At 53.1% G+C, this 16,748-nt stretch overlaps 4 protein-coding genes across 21 annotated transcripts in view; 2 read left to right on the forward strand and 2 right to left on the reverse strand.

The window, feature by feature from the left end:
• TESK2 (testis associated actin remodelling kinase 2) overlaps positions 1–1,902 on the forward strand; it is a 129,142-nt gene extending 127,240 nt beyond the window's left edge. For 2 of the 4 annotated variants that reach the window (XM_027108721.1, XM_027108722.1), the window contains exon 11: positions 226–1,902. In XM_027108721.1, coding sequence (XP_026964522.1) covers positions 226–947 — 722 coding nt within the window. In that variant the 3' untranslated portion in view covers positions 948–1,902. The remainder of the gene's footprint in view (positions 1–225) is intronic. The other 2 variants (XM_027108723.1, XM_027108724.1) reach the window with 1 other exon arrangement.
• On the reverse strand, positions 1,804–5,407 carry TOE1 (target of EGR1, exonuclease). 3 transcript variants are annotated; one of them, XM_027108725.1, is made up of 8 exons: positions 5,228–5,407; positions 4,353–4,495; positions 4,226–4,266; positions 3,984–4,080; positions 3,697–3,855; positions 3,172–3,431; positions 2,811–2,970; positions 1,804–2,731 (listed from the first exon to the last, which is right to left on the reverse strand). In XM_027108725.1, the coding sequence occupies exons 1-8, from the start codon at positions 5,277–5,279 to the stop codon at positions 2,111–2,113; spliced, it is 1,533 nt and encodes a 510-aa protein (XP_026964526.1). In that variant the 5' UTR covers positions 5,280–5,407; the 3' UTR covers positions 1,804–2,110. The 3 variants fall into 3 exon arrangements, with proteins under 3 accessions (XP_026964526.1, XP_026964528.1, XP_026964527.1); XM_027108727.1 differs by having other exon boundaries at positions 4,353–4,752; positions 5,228–5,338; XM_027108726.1 differs by having other exon boundaries at positions 1,834–2,731; positions 3,984–4,038.
• Positions 5,408–5,421: 14 nt separating this feature from the next.
• Positions 5,422–13,129, forward strand: MUTYH (mutY DNA glycosylase). Of its 13 annotated transcripts, none has more exons than XM_027108720.1 (16): positions 5,422–5,557; positions 8,561–8,687; positions 9,298–9,382; positions 9,474–9,513; positions 9,628–9,701; positions 9,834–9,875; positions 9,957–10,028; positions 10,106–10,219; positions 10,305–10,402; positions 10,485–10,629; positions 10,714–10,777; positions 10,953–11,144; positions 11,249–11,385; positions 11,471–11,623; positions 11,800–11,841; positions 12,928–13,129. In XM_027108720.1, the coding sequence occupies exons 5-16, from the start codon at positions 9,645–9,647 to the stop codon at positions 13,027–13,029; spliced, it is 1,218 nt and encodes a 405-aa protein (XP_026964521.1). In that variant the 5' UTR covers positions 5,422–5,557; positions 8,561–8,687; positions 9,298–9,382; positions 9,474–9,513; positions 9,628–9,644; the 3' UTR covers positions 13,030–13,129. The 13 variants fall into 13 exon arrangements, 12 of the variants coding, with proteins under 12 accessions (XP_026964521.1, XP_026964515.1, XP_026964511.1 ...); XM_027108714.1 differs by having other exon boundaries at positions 9,234–9,382; positions 12,928–13,123; XM_027108710.1 differs by having other exon boundaries at positions 5,432–5,557; positions 9,234–9,382; positions 11,471–11,691.
• Positions 13,130–13,654: 525 nt separating this feature from the next.
• Positions 13,655–16,420, reverse strand: HPDL (4-hydroxyphenylpyruvate dioxygenase like). Its single transcript, XM_027108728.1, has one exon. It carries the CDS (start codon positions 15,051–15,053, stop codon positions 13,938–13,940), a length of 1,116 nt encoding a protein of 371 aa, XP_026964529.1. The 5' UTR covers positions 15,054–16,420; the 3' UTR covers positions 13,655–13,937.
• Between the last annotated feature and the right edge of the window lie 328 nt (positions 16,421–16,748).

Consider the following 16,748-nt stretch of genomic DNA (forward strand, 5'->3'; position numbering starts at 1 on the left):
GATCCCATGTCCAGAAGAAAGGCAAAGGAGCAGGGGATGACTGAAAAAGTCCTGGAGCTGTTGGCTGGCATGTTGCCTCCCTTCTGAGTCTGTTTTCTCATTGGTACAGTGGGGACAACAGAACCTACTTTGCTTTCCTGAGTGGTGACACTTTGTGGTATGAAGTGCTGCTTCTATTTTTTATGACTAGTGAGAGTAACGCTGACTTGACTCACTATTCTTCAGGACTCTTGGAGAAAGGACCTGGGGTGAAGCGACTGAGCTTACTGGATGACAAGATCCCTCCCAAGTCCCCACGCCCAAGACGTACTATCTGGCTGTCTCGAAGCCAGTCAGACATCTTTTCCAGTAAGCCCCCACGTACAGTGAATGTCTTGGATCCCTACTACCAGCCACAACGAGGTGATGCTGCCCGAGCCCCCAAAATCAACCCTTTCAGTGCTCGCCAGGACCTCAAAGGTGGCAAGGTCAAGTTCTTTGACCTGCCCAGCAAGTCTGTCATCTCCTTGGTATTTGACCTGGATGCACCAGGGCCTGGAACTATGCCCATGGCTGATTGGCAGGAGCCCCTCGCCCCACCTGTTCGCCGGTGGCGTTCTTTGCCTAGTTCACCAGAGTTCTTGCATCAAGAGGCTTGTCCGTTTGTGGGCCGAGAAGAATCACTATCTGATGGGCCCCTACCACGCCTCAGTAGTCACAAGTACAGAGTAAGGGAGATCCCACCATTCCGAGCATCTGCCCTACCAGCTGCTCCAGCCCATGAAGCCATGGACTGCTCCAGTCCCCAGGAAGAAAACGGTTTTGGGCCCAGGTCTCAGGGGGCCAGTCCATGCCTTGCAGGTGCCCCTGAGGAGATGGAGGTAGAAGAAAGGCCAAGAGACTTGGCTCCAGTCCCCTTTTCTGTCTCAGGCATAGGCCTGAAAACCCAGGGAGAGCTGGATGGGTAAGGGGCATTAATCCCCACCTCACCTTGGGGATGGACCTTCAGCTGAAGCCACAGGGCCCCCTTGCTGCAGAGCCTTGACTCTTCCCTGGGGCCCACAGAGCAGGCAGGCTAAGCCAAGCCAGGCTCAACTTTGGGGTTCCCAGTGCCCAATGGCTATGTATGAGGTGAGGCAGCAGTGAGGCAGCAGTGAGACACCTTCCTAGTTAGGGCAAACAGCTAATACCAAGCCTCTGAAATCCAGCAAGGAGCTCTGGCCCCCACCCAGACTTCCCCAGACAGGACCAGAGGACTCCTAGTTCTAGTGTGCACTGGCAGGCAGCTATTACCCCAGGTTCTTCTCCTATCCCGGGTCTGTCTCCTTTCCTTTCCTGGGGCATATAAGCTAAAATGGATGGAACCTGGAGCTGACCAGGATAAAGGGCATGGCTATTTCTCAGACCTGAAGACTGGGGTGCTTCTTGCCAGAATGTTTAAGACACTTGAATAATTGCTGTTTGCACTTACTGCACGGTCAGACCACGTCACTACACTTTCTATGCAAGGGGAGGGCAAGGCAGAGTGGTGGTCATGGCTCTCAGCTAACCTATTCAAAGATCTTTTCCAGTTGATTAATCTATTTTCATATTTATGAAGGAGTCTTAATGTTCTGCCCTATAAAACTTTCAACTTTGTGTTGGGAGTAGGGCTGGTTTTGTAGGCCCTAGGGCCTGCTCTATGTATTTGTCAACACGTGATACACCCAGTTGGTTAAATGGTTTATACGTGGACTGATTTCTTCCCTTTCTGCTACAGCCGGAGCTATGGGAAGAGTCTGTCCTTATAGAGCCGCAATAAGAAATAACCAAAGATGAAGCTGGTCAAATATTTTCATATCTTGTTTCTGTTGATTTTTTTTTTTTGAAACTTTCCCAGGACACTTTGAGATTTAAAAATGAATAAAGTCTGTGTTACAGGTGCTGGTCAGCCTTCTTACTTGTATCCTTGTTCCTCATCCTCTGGAGTAAAGGCAAAGGTCCAGGAGTGATGCAGCAGTATCTCTGCCAGGACACTGTCCCCGTCCCCTAGTAGTTGGGAGTAGGACACTCACAGGCTAGAGGGATCCAGACCCCTCTGTTCCACCCTCAGCTTCTCTTCCTGGGCCCTGAGTGCTGGGTAGAAGTTGGGTCAGCTGCTGCCCCAAGCCAGCTTCATCTTCTGGTTGTGGGCTTTGGAAGAACGGGAGAACTGGCTCTTAGCCACTGTGAGGGGGACAGCTTTGCCACTCAGGTATACCTTGTTGTGGCATTCAGGTAGCCATGGTTCAGAGTTACAGGGCTGGGGTCCTTGGCCCACTCCCACGTAGGCCATCACGTAACCTGTCATAAAGGCATCGAAACCAGCCCGATGCAATCCATCCCCAGGCACTGGGTTAGGATTGACTTGACTCTCTGGAGCTTCCGAGCTGGCCATGTCAGCTGTGTCAGGCCTTGCTGCTCTCTGCTCCATCTCCAAGTCATTTTTGTGACCTTGCTTAGAGCCAGGTTGGTTCCCAGTCTCATCCTCAGGCACCTCCTGCTCAATTTCCTCAGGCTTGAGGCCAACCCTACAGACCTGCTTGGTGGGAGGACCATCCTCGGTTTCCCCAGAAGTCTGTTTCTCAGGCAGGCCCAACAAAGACCTCCGCCGTTTCTCTCTACGTCGTCGCCGTCGCCTCTTGTCCTCCACCACAGCTTCATCAGTGTCAATGATAAGGTCAATATCATGGGACCGAGGACACTGTGGTCCCAGGGGGCACCAGCCATAGGCCTAGAGGTAGGAAAAAAGCTTAGAGAGGGGTTCCAGGCATCAAACGTCCCTCCCCCAGGAAATGGGCAGGTGCTCTCACCGAGAAGTTGTCACAGATGCTGGTGGAATGAATACGGTAGGTTGCAGGGGGCATGCAGCAGCGGTAGTCAATATGGGCCCTCATGCTAGAAGGATAGCTGCAGAACTCCAGGGTGAGGTGTGGGCTGCCAGCTGCCCGCTGCTTCCCATTTTCCCGCTCACTGTAACATCGCAAGAGGGTATTGGTCCACTAGCATATAAGCTCCATGAGAGTAGGGGTTTCTGTCTGTTTTGTTCACTGCTGAACCCTCAGCACCTAAAACAGTGCCTGGCACATGATAGGTGCTCACTAGATATCTTAAGTGAATGAAATAGTCAAGCTTATACCAGGCCCCACCCCATTCTCTCAACCAGTTCCTCACCATTTCCGGAAGGCATATTCTAGGTAGGAGGCCACGAAGCGGGCGTGAAACTCAGCAGCATATTTGGTGTCATAAATGCCAGCTGGGAACATTTCACATAGGTCAGCAGTAAAGGTACCCAAGCTCTCAGGCAGGTGTGCATAGAAGTTCTGGTACAGGAACACCAAGTCTATAAGACCATTGTGTAGTACCAGGGGCCGGCGGGCCCGGATTAGCTCCAGGAATAGTGTCCTCACTGATTGGCTCTGGCTCTCATCACCCTGGGTGGAAAAAAAGGGGTCATCAGGAAGGACAGAGTCCCCTAGGGAGCCTTGCAGGACACTTATCCCAGGGTCCCTCACCTGGAAAGCTCTCCCTTGCTTTCACCTAATTCAATGCTATTCATCAGTGTAAGAGTGTTGTTCCCCCAGCTCTGTCACTAGTAATCCCCCATACTCCCTAAGAAGCAGATCCTCCCCATGCACCCAGCCTAGAGTAGTAAGAAATGAAGTCACAGAAGGGGCAGTCTCTAGGCTGGAGGCCTACCTTGTCATTGCCCTTGTGGTAGGGGATACCCTGGGCGTACTGCTGGTTGAAGTTGAAGCCATGCTGTACCAGGAACTGCACAGACTTTGGTTCTATGACATACTCTTCCATGCACAGCAGGGTCAGATTGAACACCTGGGCCAGGTATGAGTGTTCACCCTGGGAGAGGAAGAGATTCTGCTACATCCAGCCTTGGGAGAAAAAAACCTCATAGCTGATGTTCCCCAGGATCTCAACCCTCCTCCCCCCAGCCACAGACCTGGGATGCAGGTGAGATCAACCCATACCTTGTCTGGCTGCTGCTTGAAGCAGGCGAGGCCCAGGGAGAGGACAGAACGGGTCCTGGCAGCATGACACACGGCCTTGTAACGTTCCTCGATGCACCTTGGGGTTGGGTTTGGGGGTGGCTGTGGCTGGGAGTTAGCTTCATGAAAGACCCAAACCACCCAGGACTGTGACCTCCACTACAGGGTTGAGGTCTGCCCCTCCTTCCAAGGCTAGGACTAAAGAGATCAGGGCTTATACTTACTGGTTCAGCAAACTCTTCCTGTCCCCAAGCCCACTCAGTTCCTATGGCGCAGTAAAGGGAGAGTTGTGTTAGGTCCACAGTATCAGCCCTTTCACAACCACCTGCTCTCCCAACTCCCAACTCTCACCGTGTCCACAGCCACAAAGCTAGCCGTCTTTATGGCCAGCAGGAGGGATGGCCACATCTCCTTGAAGTTGTCACTTTGCACATCCACCACGGGAACCTGGACTACTAGTTCCTCCCCAGATTTTGTGCTTTGGCTGGCACCACCTGGGGATAAGGAGGGTGATGGATGTTAATGCTCAGGCAAGGGCCTAAGAGAAAAGATACCAAGCTAGGCCATGGCTGGGGGCAGGGGCAGTTTCCTTCAAGGCAAGAAATGGCAGCTTTCTCCTCAAGCGTATCACATATGCTTTATACACAGGCCTTGGAGTGAACAGTGTCCTGAATTTGGGGAGAGAAAGCCTGGGTCTTCCAGTGGCTTATGTGAGACTCTGGGAAAATTTCTTCCCCCTCAGCATCAAAACCTGTAAAAGAGGAACGTAGGACTAGATGATCTGTGAGGTTCCTTTTCCTCACATCCTGCAGGAAATAGTTTGCAAGGCTTGATGATTTCGGCCCCTTTAATATCCCAAAGGCTCTATACTACTGTTCATGGCCACAAGCGGCGGCAGTAGCCAGTATGCCCCAGAGCCTGATAAATAACGCCCCAACACGTCCCACTTCCTGTGGACCACAACTCCCAACCTCCCTAACTTAACAGAGCCATGAACTCCAGACTACATCTCCCGACATGCCCCCACATGCCCTGCGCCCAAGACTCTAGGCTTTTGCAGGCGGAACTGTGGTGCACACCGGGACTTGTAGTCTCCTCGTGGCTGGTTCAGAAAGAAGGCGCTAGTCCTCTGAAACTTGAGATCGGTTTCTTAGAACTACGAGCCCGAGACCCTCCCCCCACCGGAGCGCACAGGCTTTTAAAGCGGCCCCTGGGAAGCCACTCACCGTCAGAGACGGCTGGAGCTGAGGCTGCGCCATCGTCACCGTCGGCGGCCATGACACCGAGGTCCCTCGCTTGTATAGTCAGTGTGCACGCGGGACTTCCTCTTCGTCTCCTCACTCCGCTCCTGCAGTCGGGGACGGGGCGGAGCTTCGCCCCCGGAGTCGCCGACCGGTCGGACTTCCGTTCAGACCTCCCGGGTCTGGCGCGGTGGAGCCAGCCTGGCGCGCGCTAGGAGCCTATTGGCTGGCGTGGACCGGTTCACCGCCCGGATTGGCCGGAGCCACGCCTCCTGGAGTTCGTCTGGGAGCTGGGCGCTGGAGATCGCGGAGGAGGTAATTTTTTCTCTGCGTACAACGCAATTGGAACGTGGGCCTTCGCGTTACCTTGTCTTCATCGATTCGGCCCTGGGGTGGGGGTCCCCAGAGGATGTGGCGCTGCCTGGGCTAAGCTTAAAGCACGCGTAGAAGTTATACAAAGACCGGGGAGTGTAGGGGAAGGAAGGATATTTGGGAAGGGGCAAGCTGCCAGGGAGGGTGGAGAGCTCACGGCGTTCCAGGAAGTTAAAGAAGCCGGGATGGAGACAGGAGATGAGGCTGCGGAGGTTGAGAGCGACCGGCTAGCAGGAACACTTTTGAAACAATCCGTGCGCGTGATAATAAGGATTTGAATTAAGCCTCCGGTAGGGACAGATTGTAAGTAATTAGGAGATATAGTTGATCTTGAGGGGTTTTGGACATGATTCCTGCTACCGTGAGTGTTGTCCCTACCGTAGACTAGCCCTTTCCCAAGGGCTCTGCTTCCCACCAAGGACTCTCAACCCTTTATCTCTTTGATTATTTGCTGTTTCCAGTCCATCTTCAACCTTTCTCTCGAGTCTTTTCATTATTCTGAATTGTTTGGATTTTTCTCATTCTGGAAAAAGGGGAACCTCCTTTTACTCTACCCCATCCCAAATTAGTTTAACAAGTATTATATACAATTTGCCTGGCACCGTGCTCGGCTCTGGGGACACAACAGCCAACAAAAGATACCCAGTCCTAGCTTATATGGAGTTTTACAGTTAAGTGGGGGAAGCAGACACTGATCAAAGAATCACAAATAAATATGGAATTAAAATTGGTATAAGAGCAACAATGGAGAAGTACACAAGAGGGTAAGACTGGGGGGGATCTGATTTGGACATTTAAGTCAAGACCTGAAAAATGACTAACTGTTAGGTAAAACATAGAAGAGCGCTTCAAGCAGAGGAAATGGACTGGGTGAGGCCTCAAGGAGGACAGACACTTGGGGATTTTGAACCAACTATTTCAGGACAACATAGTTGTTCCGTAGTGAGCGAGGGGGATGGGGCTTGTTGGAGCCTACAAAGCTTATATTAAGAGGATTGGCAATGGGTGTGACAGCCAAAGCCCTCTCCAGTGGCCTACAAGGTACTTGTAGTCCTGGGCTCTCCACTTTCTTTACCTCTCTGACCTCATCAACTCCTCACCCTTTCCTCATTCCATTCTAACCATGCTGGCTTCCTCATTGTTCTACAAACACCAGGCAACCTCCTTAGGGCCTTTGCACTAGCTTCTTAGGATTCCTTTCCCACAGGTATCCATTCACATGGCTAACTCCTTCAACTGCTTTAAGTCATTGGCCAAATATCACTTTAATAAGGCCCACCTTGACCGCCTTCTTTAAAATTGCAACACTCTCACACCCCTACCCACTCATCCCCTTCACTGCTCTACTTTTCCTCTTTATGTTAGTATTTATCACCTAACATCCTATATAATTTACTGATTGTATGCATTATTTATTTCCCATTAGACCCTAAGCTCTGGGACTTCCCTGGTGGTCCAGTGGTTAAGACTCCATGCTCCCAATGCAGGGGACACGGGTTCAATCCCCGGTCGGGGAACTAAGATTCTGCATGCCACACAGTGTGGCCAAAAAATAAAATAAACCATCTATAGACTTCAAATAATGAAATTAAAAAAAATAATAGTATAAGCTCCAGGAACCTTTGATGTTTTATTTACTGAAGTATTCCAAGTACCTAAAACTGCTCCATAAATATTTGTTTAATGAGTTAATGGGAAGCTATTGAAGGTTTTAAGTAAAAAAGTGACATGATCATGTCTTAAAAGATTGTTTTAGTCTTTAGAGAACGGATTGTAGAATGAATGATGGAAGTCAGCGAGTTTGGTTAAGGAAGATTGGCTAGGAAGTGGAGGGGGTGGGTCTTGTGGAAGGGATTGGAGGAGGGGGAGGGAACATTCCTCCATATAATGGGATAAAGGACAAGGAAAGTGCAGATGGAGGTACGTTTGTACATTCATTCATTCTTTTCTCAGAAGGAGGAAGCAATCTCTTGATGAAAATGAGGTGTGAATTAAAAAGTTTGAGGAGAGAGTTTGAACCAGAGGCTCAGCAGGGACTGCAGTATAGCCAGGTGCAAGCTCTGCAGGCAGACCTTCGGAGTTTGAATCGAAAAGTTGCTTAATCACAAGCCTGTTTCCTTATAACTGAAATGAATGTAATCCTAGAACATACCTCATGGAGTTGTCAGGAGATTGAGAAATCTGGTAAAGCACTTAGCATAGGGTCTGACATATAACACTCACTAACTGTTAGCTACTGTTCTGTTAGGCAGCCAGAACAATAAGGGAAGAGTGAAGATCAACCAGATGTGTTTTCTCATTCATTACTAATGGATAGGCGGCTATGATCTACTAAATCAGGAGATTAGGAATAAAAATAGCTCATCCCCGTGCCCGCCCTGCCTCCCCAGCCCCACCCCCCACCCCCGCCACAGTTTGCCATCTTCTCTCGGGCAAATCTTTCCCCTCTCTGATCCTTGGTTTCTCCTTTTTTTTTTCCACCTTTGCATTTTATGTTTTAAATCATTATCACAGAGGTTTCTCCTTTCCATAGAATGAGGGTTTGGACTAGATGATTACTAAATGCTGTTTCAGTGTAAATGTGCTACATCTCTAAGCAGATAAACCTCCTACCTACACCTGTACTCCCAGGGATACACAGGTGCTCCCGCACAGGAGGCTTTGGTCCTTGACTCAGCCCAGCCCTGGCCTCTTGTTTTGTTTATGTCTCCAAGACTATACTAATGCTGGTCCCTCTGAGGCCACTTGCAGGACCTCAGCCCTACTGGTCATACCTCAGTGCCACAGGCAGCCAAGAGCAAACCCATGAGCATCTGGGGAGTGCTTGGAGAAAAGCTAGACACTTTATATGAATGGTGTGGGGAGGGAGGTAGCTTTACCTTCTGCGGGGCCCTAAGATTCAGCCTCATGGCGACTGACTACTTTGGCTGGGCCTTTCCTTTCTAGTCAATCATGAGGAAGCCACGAGCAGCTGTGGGAAGTCGAAGTCGTTGCAGGAAGCAGGCATCCAGCCAGGAGGGAAGGGAGAAACGTGCCCTCAGCAGCAGCCAGGCCAAGCCGTCTGCACCTGACGGTGAGGAGCTTGGTCTTAGAGACTCAGGGGCTGGTTTAATTGGCCATGAAAGGGGACAGATTCAGGCTGGGAAGGGAGCATGGTATGTATCAAGGCATTAAGGAACTAATTAAGGTTCTAATTCTGACTTTCCTCTGTGGCTTTGGGATAATTGCTCTGAATAGCTGCTTTCTTACCAGTGACATGGCGTAGTAGTCTGTGCATTTCCTTCCTCACTTGGCTCTCATGGGATCAGATGAGTTTATTAACCTGTCAGTGTTTTGTAAATGGGAAGGCCCTGCACAGGTATGTATTATGCTTGGAGGAAACATGGATTTTCATTATGACCCAGAGACAAAGGAGCCAGGGGTATCACCCTGGGAAATGAAGGCCAGAAACTTGGCTAAGGCTACCCAGGGCTAGAGACTCCAGGTCCCAAGCTTAAGCAAGGGCTTGGGGGTGGGGGAAGCTTTAAGTGGAACAGACTGAAACCAGGCCACAGTGCCCCAGATTGCTGGTGCGCAGCCTGTGCAAGGACGATCCCTGAGTTTTCTGAGGCTCCAGCAGGCCTGGCCAGGCAGCAGGAGGAGGTGAGATTGCAGGCCCCTGTCTCCCCGTACCATCTATTCAGAGACACAGCTGAGGTGACAGTCTTCCGGAAGAGCCTGCTGAGCTGGTATGACCGAGAGAAGCGGGACCTACCCTGGAGAAGGCGGGTAGGTGGGTGAGGGGTGGGGATGGTGGAGTGGGGGAGGCTGGTGCCCAGCCCCCTCCACACTAACTGCCCATCTGGAATTTCATTGGCAGGTGGAGGGTGAGGTGGACCTGGACAGGCGGGCATATGCTGGTGAGTACATCTCCTGAGAGCAGGGCTGTTTTGCCTGGACGCTCTCAGGTCTGGGTCTGTGGACTAGGAGCAGGGCTGGTTAGCCGTGTCCTCATACCAACCCCTCTTCCCCAGTGTGGGTCTCAGAGGTCATGCTGCAGCAGACCCAGGTTGCCACGGTGATCGACTATTATAACCGATGGATGCAGGTGACTTCAGGGAATGAAGGGGAGGGTCATGGTCCAGACCCCAGATGACTCCTTTGGGGTGGGAATAAAGAAGGCTTCTTCCACCTCCTTCACCTTTGGCTTCATCTCTTTTTGCCTGCCTTCGGGCTGTAGAAGTGGCCAACGCTGCAGGACCTGGCCAGTGCTTCCCTGGAGGTGAGAGCCACCCTAGGGTCGGGGAATGGGGACTACTGAGGACCGACCTCTGATCCCTCTGACCTCTGACCCCACCCACAGGAGGTAAACCAGCTCTGGGCTGGCCTGGGCTATTACTCTCGAGGCCGGCGGCTACAGGAAGGAGCCCGGAAGGTAAGAGGGTGGCGGGGGGCGTGGGAGCCCCAGGGCCTCAGGTATCTTATAACCTTAAGCCTTCGCATCCCAATCAGGTGGTAGAGGAGCTAGGGGGCCACATGCCACGTACAGCAGAGACCCTGCAGTGGCTCCTGCCTGGTGTGGGGCGGTACACAGCCAGAGCCATTGCTTCCATTGCCTTTGGCCAGGTGAGCCCATAGCCCACCCCCATATTGTGTGTGCCCACCTTCCCTCCTCCCAGACCAGGCTGACTCCTGGACTCCTCTGTGCCAGGCAACCGGTGTGGTGGATGGGAACGTAGTACGGGTGCTATGCCGTGTCCGAGCCATTGGTGCTGATCCCAGCAGCACCCTGGTTTCCCAGCAGCTCTGGTAGGATATTGGAGTAATGGGGGAGATTGGGAGAGTTGTCTCCAAAGGATCTTTGGCTCACAGCAACGTTCCCTTCTTGTAGGAGCCTAGCCCAGCAGCTGGTGGAGCCAGCCCGGCCAGGAGACTTTAATCAAGCAGCCATGGAGCTGGGGGCCACAGTGTGCACCCCGCAGCGCCCGCTCTGCAGCCAGTGCCCTGTGCAGAGCCTGTGCCGGGCACGCCAGAGGGTGAGCCATCTGGGGAAGGGGCAGTCAGGGGTCCTAGGGAGTGACCCCTGCCCCGTGACATCCTACCCTGTCTCTGACTCTCAGGTGGAGCGGGAGCAGCTCTCAGCCTCACGGAGCCCACCAGGCAGTCGTGACGTGGAGGAGTGTGGTGAGTGCTAGCCCTAGCCCTTCCCTGTACTGTCGAGGAGCTGCCTGTGGCCGCCTCATTCCATTTCATTCTACAGTCTGAGTAAGATTCTACAGAGCTGGCCCAAGGCCTGCTCTCTGGGCTCGGCACCTAAGCCCACCTGGCCTGAGTGGGGCTCTTGGATCTCTGTTCCCAGCTCCCAACACTGGACAGTGCCAGCTGTGTGCGCCTCCCACAGAGCCCTGGGACCAGACCCTGGGAGTGGCCAACTTTCCCAGAAAGGTCAGTCGCAGGCCCCCCAGGGAGGAGTGCTCTGCCACCTGTGTTCTGGAGCAGCCCAGGGCCCTTGGGGGTGCCCGAATTCTGCTGGTGCAGAGGCCCAACTCAGGTACCTTGATCCTCGGAGTGCAGGGAGGTGGCATGAGCAACAAGGAAGAAATAGAGGCATCAGTAGCTAAGGCCTAACGGATACCTGGCTGCCCTCCCTCTCAGGTCTGCTGGCAGGACTGTGGGAGTTCCCATCTGTGACCGCAGAGCCCTCAGGGCAGCACCAGCGCAAGGCCCTGCTGCAGGAACTGCAGAGTTGGGTTGGGCCCGTCCCGGCCACCCGCCTTCGGCACCTGGGACAGGTGAGTGAGCAGAGGAGGGGCCAGGAATGATGGCTTCTTTGGCCACATCCACAGGTCTGTTTCAGCCTCTTGACGCTCCCCCCAGGTGGTCCACACCTTCTCTCACATCAAGCTGACATATCAAGTATACGGTCTGGCCCTGGAAGAACAGACCCCAGTGGCCATTGTACCACCTGGAGCTCGCTGGCTGACCCGGGAGGAGTTTCACACCGCTGCTGTCTCCACCGCCATGAAAAAGGCACTACCTTTGTTGTCTTCGTTGTACTTTTTGTGTTTCCTACATGTTCTAAGTGAACCTGTTACTATGTAAGCAAACAAAAAAGCATATTTTAAACAAAGGTGCTGGGGTATGAAGTTGAGGGCTCTTTGGGGTCAGATGCCAGCCCTGCACTTTCCTCCTCTCTTCTTGTCTAGGTGTTCCGTGTATACGAGGGCCAGCAGCCAGGGACCTGCAAGGTGAGTGTCTTGGCCCTCACCCAGCCATCTCTCTCCAGGACCAAATCCACAGGTTTTCAGTGAGGCAAATGATGCACGTTTGGGTGAACAGTCTCCATGACAGACTTCACTGGGGCGAGAGAAATAGTTCTTGACCAGACTTTACAATCTGGATCCAGGGTAGAGAGGAGACAAGAGCAAATGATGGAGACAGTAGTGTCACAGGTGTGCGAAATGTTTGTACAAGATTTTGTGGGATATGAAGTGGGGAGCTATCATTTTTATCTAGGAGGCAAGAATCAGGAATGGCTGCTTGGAAGGAGTGGCTGGTAACCTGGGTCCTGGAAATGAATTGTTTTCTCCAGGTTTGGAAGGGGAATCAGCTGTAAAGACGTTCTTTCCAGGCCCAAGAGTAGTGTGAGCAAAGGTGGGGTACAGTACAGTCTGCAGCGCTCAAGGAGCTGTGAGCATTTGGTTTAGTTGGAGCGGTGAGCAGGGCCTGCCCAGGCCAGTCAGGAACGTGAACGCCAGGCCACTGAAGCATTTTAGGTGGAGAGAGGAGTCATCTTTGCATCTTAGGAAGACTGCCTCAGTCTGCCTTTTTAAATTAATTAATTAATTTCTGGCTGCGTTGTGTCTTCGTTGCTGTGTTCGGGCTTTCTCTAGTTGCAGCGAGTGGGGGCTACTCTCTGTTGCGGTGCGCGCGCGCGCGGGCTTCTCATCGCGGTGGCTTCTCTCGTTTCGAGCACGGGCTCTAGAGCTTTAGGTGCGCGGGCTTCAGTAGTTGTGGCTCGCGGGCTGTAGAGTGCAGGCTCAGTAGTTGTGGCGCACGGGCTTAGTTGCTCCGCGGCATGTGGGATCTTCCTGGACCAGGGCTCGAACCCATGTCCCCGGCATTGGCAGGCGGATTCTTAATCACTGCGTCACCAGGGAAGTCCTCAGGCTGCCTTTTAGAGAGTTGATCGAAGAGTTAGATACTGGTAACAGGATGGAAGCTTTACAATATAAGGCTAGAATCTGAGCTAGATCAGTGGTGTGGGGGGAGGGGTGGAAGGAGAAGATTCTTTGTTGCCCCCTCAGTACCTCCTTCCTTCGGCTTCTGCACAGGGTTCCAAAAGATCCCAGGTGTCCACCCTGTCCAGATGGAAAAAGCCCAGCGCAGGCCAGCAAGTCCTGGATAGTTTCTTTCGGCCCCACATCCCCTGCTGATGCACCCAGCCTCAACAGTGCAACACAGTGATGCCTCTGGAAGCCCCCACCCCCTGAGAATCCTGTTTAATAAAGTGCTGATTTTTGTAGTCATTCTGGAGACTTTCCACCTTCTCCTTAGCCCCCTCACTCCTCACCTCTGAGGGACCCAGGAAGTGGTAAAGTCCTGCTTGGTCCTGACTTCCACTGCTGAGCTCCTAGCCAGCCCTGGGCAGATGGAGGAGGGGAGTGTTCTGTCCTGAGTGATCTGTCCTCCTCCAGCCCCAGAAGAGAAGAAGGCAGCTGCAGGGAGCCCCTGCCAGTGGCTGACATCCAGCGCTCTCAGTCCATGTCTCTGGTCAGCTCTGATTGGAGTTGTGTTACCACCCTAGAGCAGGTGGTTGAGCTCAGCTCTGACTCAGCCCCTCCCACCTGCAGTGGCTGGTCCCTAGGGAGAGGGGAATCACAGAGGAGGATTTGTTTTGTCTTAGACTCCTACCTCAAATAATAAACCATTTATTTAGGGATACATTACATATGCAGTGAAACAATACAGAAAAGCAGAGGGTTTTTAATCATAATATTGGGAGTGTGGTGGAGGGAAATGGGGTCAGAGAAGGACACAAGGAGGGTTCAAAAATATTGGTTATGTTCTATTTCCTAATTGTGTAATTCCTTTATTCTTTACATTTTGCATATATGTTAGATATAGACAATATGAGAAACGTTTCACAGTTTAAAAAAAAGTCCCATCTCTTTGGACCCCTGTGAGATTCAACTTCTGGCACGATGAGATGGAGGCCACACCTGGCTCCTAAAGACAAAGCCTTTCACTCCAGGCCTCTGTGGGTGTCTCTCAGTTCCAGCAGGCCCTGTGCTGGACTCCCCAGTGCTCCAGGACAGGCGGCTACACCCAGCTTCAGCCCTTCTCAGGCTTCCTGGACCCTGGCAGCTTGCTCCTGCACGGACTGCCACAGGGCCCGAATGTTGCCCTGGCCAAATCCAGTGGCCCCCTGCCTCTGAATCAGCTCCAGGAAGAAAGTGTCCTCTGCAAAGAGTGACTTGGTGAAGACCTGAAGCAGAAACTTGCCTCTGTCACCATCTAGCAAGACCCCCTGTCGGGCCAGCAGGCTAGGCTCTAGCCCTGCAGCCAGGATCTGCTTCTCCTTGCCTGGCTGCTGGTAGTAGGCCTCAGGAGGAGTCAGGAGCTGACCCCCGGCCCCTACCACACCCTCAGTGGCTTTCATGATATTTGGTGTGTATAACCCCACGTGCTGCAGTCCAGGTCCCCCGTTCCGGGCCAGGAACTGCTCCACCTGGTCCTGTCGGCTGGTGACCCCCAGCAGGGACTCGGCCAGCACGAGGGTAGGGACAGCACTACCCGTAGGGGCCCACAGGGCAGTGAGCCTCAGCCCCCCAGGCCTGGACTCTGCTGCCACCTCCAGGCCCAGCTCCGGATCCTCACCTGGGCTCAGCGGCAGGTGGTGAAAGCCTAGACAGTCGTGGAACCAGCGCATCAGTTTTGGGGAGCTGCTGGGGGTGCAGGCCAAGGTCAGGTGGTCCACGTGGCTGACCCAGCCCGGGCCAGGTGCCGAGGGCACAGGCCTAAAGCCGGGCAGAAAGGGCCCGCAGAAGCCAGTGCGGTCCAGCAGCGTCAGGCTGAGGTTGCCGGCCGGCGAGCTGATCACGGCGTAGGTGGCGGCGCCCTGCTCATCCCGGACGCTGACAGGGGGCACCGGCACGCTGCAGCCGAGCGCCGCCAGCGCCCGGGCGGCGGCGCCCGCGTCCGCCACGTCGAAGCACAGGTTCGTGGCACTGGGCACCGCATGATGCGGGTCCAGGCCGTACAGCGGCTCTGCGGGCCCCGCGCCCTCGTTCACCAAAAAGACCGCGTCGCCGCTCCGCAGAGCCAGCTGCCGCCAGCCGTCTGCTTCCCGCACCGCCAGGGGCTGGAAGCCGAAGAGGCGCTGCAGATCCCGGGCGAGGGGCAGCCCCGCCGGCACGTGGAAAGCGATATGGCACAGACGGCGGGCGGGCGCGGCCATGGCGGTCTGGATGGCGTCCCCGGCCTGTCCCTCCCCTGGGGACAATCACTTGTCCGGGACTCGGAGACTCTCAGTCCCTGGCTTGTCGTCAGAAGCCGGTGGAGTCCAATTTTGCCTGCAGACCGCGTTCCTCGATCTTTTTCGGGGAGAAGCCACAAACGGACCACTTGGGGGCTTGCGGTTCCCTCTGCCGAAGCACGCCAAACTGGGGCTGCCTGGAGACCACCGAGTCTGAGCTGTGGCTCTAGAGAACCACGCGGAGCCAGTACAGGGGCGGGGCGAGAGAGGGGGGCGGAGCCAGTGACTGCCACTCTCCACCCTCTCGCTCAGCCTGTGTGGCCGAGAGTACACCGGGGGCACAGGACTGACCCTTCCCATGACCTCTGGCTGGGCCTCACTCTTGGGCACTGACCTTCCCACGGCCTCTGCCTGGGCCACACACCTTTGGGCACTGAGCCTCCCATCCCCGGACCCTGGAGATCACAATAGCTGCCTTCACTAGGTTCCAGGCATTGGGTTCCTACTCATGCCCCAACCTCAGAGCAAAGGGAATCAGCCCTAGTCGGGGGAAGAGTCCGAATTTTCCCTCTACAAGCACGGAATTTCTTAGCAATTTCATGTTTTAGCTTAAAATTTTTGGAGAATTTTGCTTTTAATTGCCTAATGTTCCTTTAAAACTTAAAATAGAATAAAATGCTTTAAGTTACAGATTTTCACTTTTTCCCCAAAATGGTCCAGAGAAATTTATGTTATAGGAAGATAGACCATTTATTTAGCTCCTAAATGCATCTCTCTTTTGGGAAATCTTTCAGCTGCACCTTTTCAACCCCACTTCTCCCTTAACATTTTTTACGCCCTTGTCCCAAACAAGATTTGGAGAAAAAACAGTGGCTCAGGATCTGAAAGGAACAGCTGCACAGGCATCCTTTCTCACCCTCCTGACTCTATTAGGACTAGAATAAGTCCTCTTTGCTCTTTCCAGCTTCCTGACTGGGTATTAGGCCAGAGGAGCTTTCTGGGGGCATTTCAGGCCTTGCCACTGAGAACTGTGTGAGATCACTGGATTGAGGAAATTCGGAGTCTTCTGGAACTTCACCTGGTAGCTCTTGAAGGGTTTGGAAGGGCATTCCACGAAGAGCAAATGGCATAAGCAAAAGCTCAGTGAGGAATGTGAGCCAAACCCTCAGAGGAGCAATGGAGCATAAGGTTGGGGAGACAGTTGGGTTGGATGCCTGTGGTCTGAGGCAATGCAAAAGAGATTCATTTGTCAGGCAGCCTGGTGTGATGACTTACTGTTGAGTTTCATTGGCAGGAGGGAGAAGGATGTGATGAGGGGACAGGGCTTAGAAAAACACCTGGCTGGGTGTTCAGGCCTACAGCCAGGAAGGCAGTACCTGAAGCAGTGGTGAAAGGTACTTGGTGCTACTCTGCACTCCAGTGAATTGGAGAACATGGACTCCAAAAGCCAGACAGACCTGGGTTTAAAAATCTACCTCCAACACACTAGCACATGTATAACTTTGGGCAAATTGCTTAACTTCTGAATCTTAGTTTCGTCATCTATAAAAATGGGAATAATAATAGTACCTACTTAGTGGGATTGTTTTGATTAAATGAAATAGTATATGGTGCAGCCTGGCAAAAGATCCAGGTTTTAGCCTGTGAACCTGGGCCTGACTGTGGGGTCAGGGCATA

This window comes from Aethalodelphis obliquidens, unplaced genomic scaffold (genome assembly GCF_003676395.1).
Source record: "Aethalodelphis obliquidens isolate GAN/ISIS:26980383/991018 unplaced genomic scaffold, ASM367639v1 scaffold9, whole genome shotgun sequence".
Taxonomy (NCBI): Eukaryota; Metazoa; Chordata; class Mammalia; order Artiodactyla; family Delphinidae; genus Aethalodelphis; species Aethalodelphis obliquidens.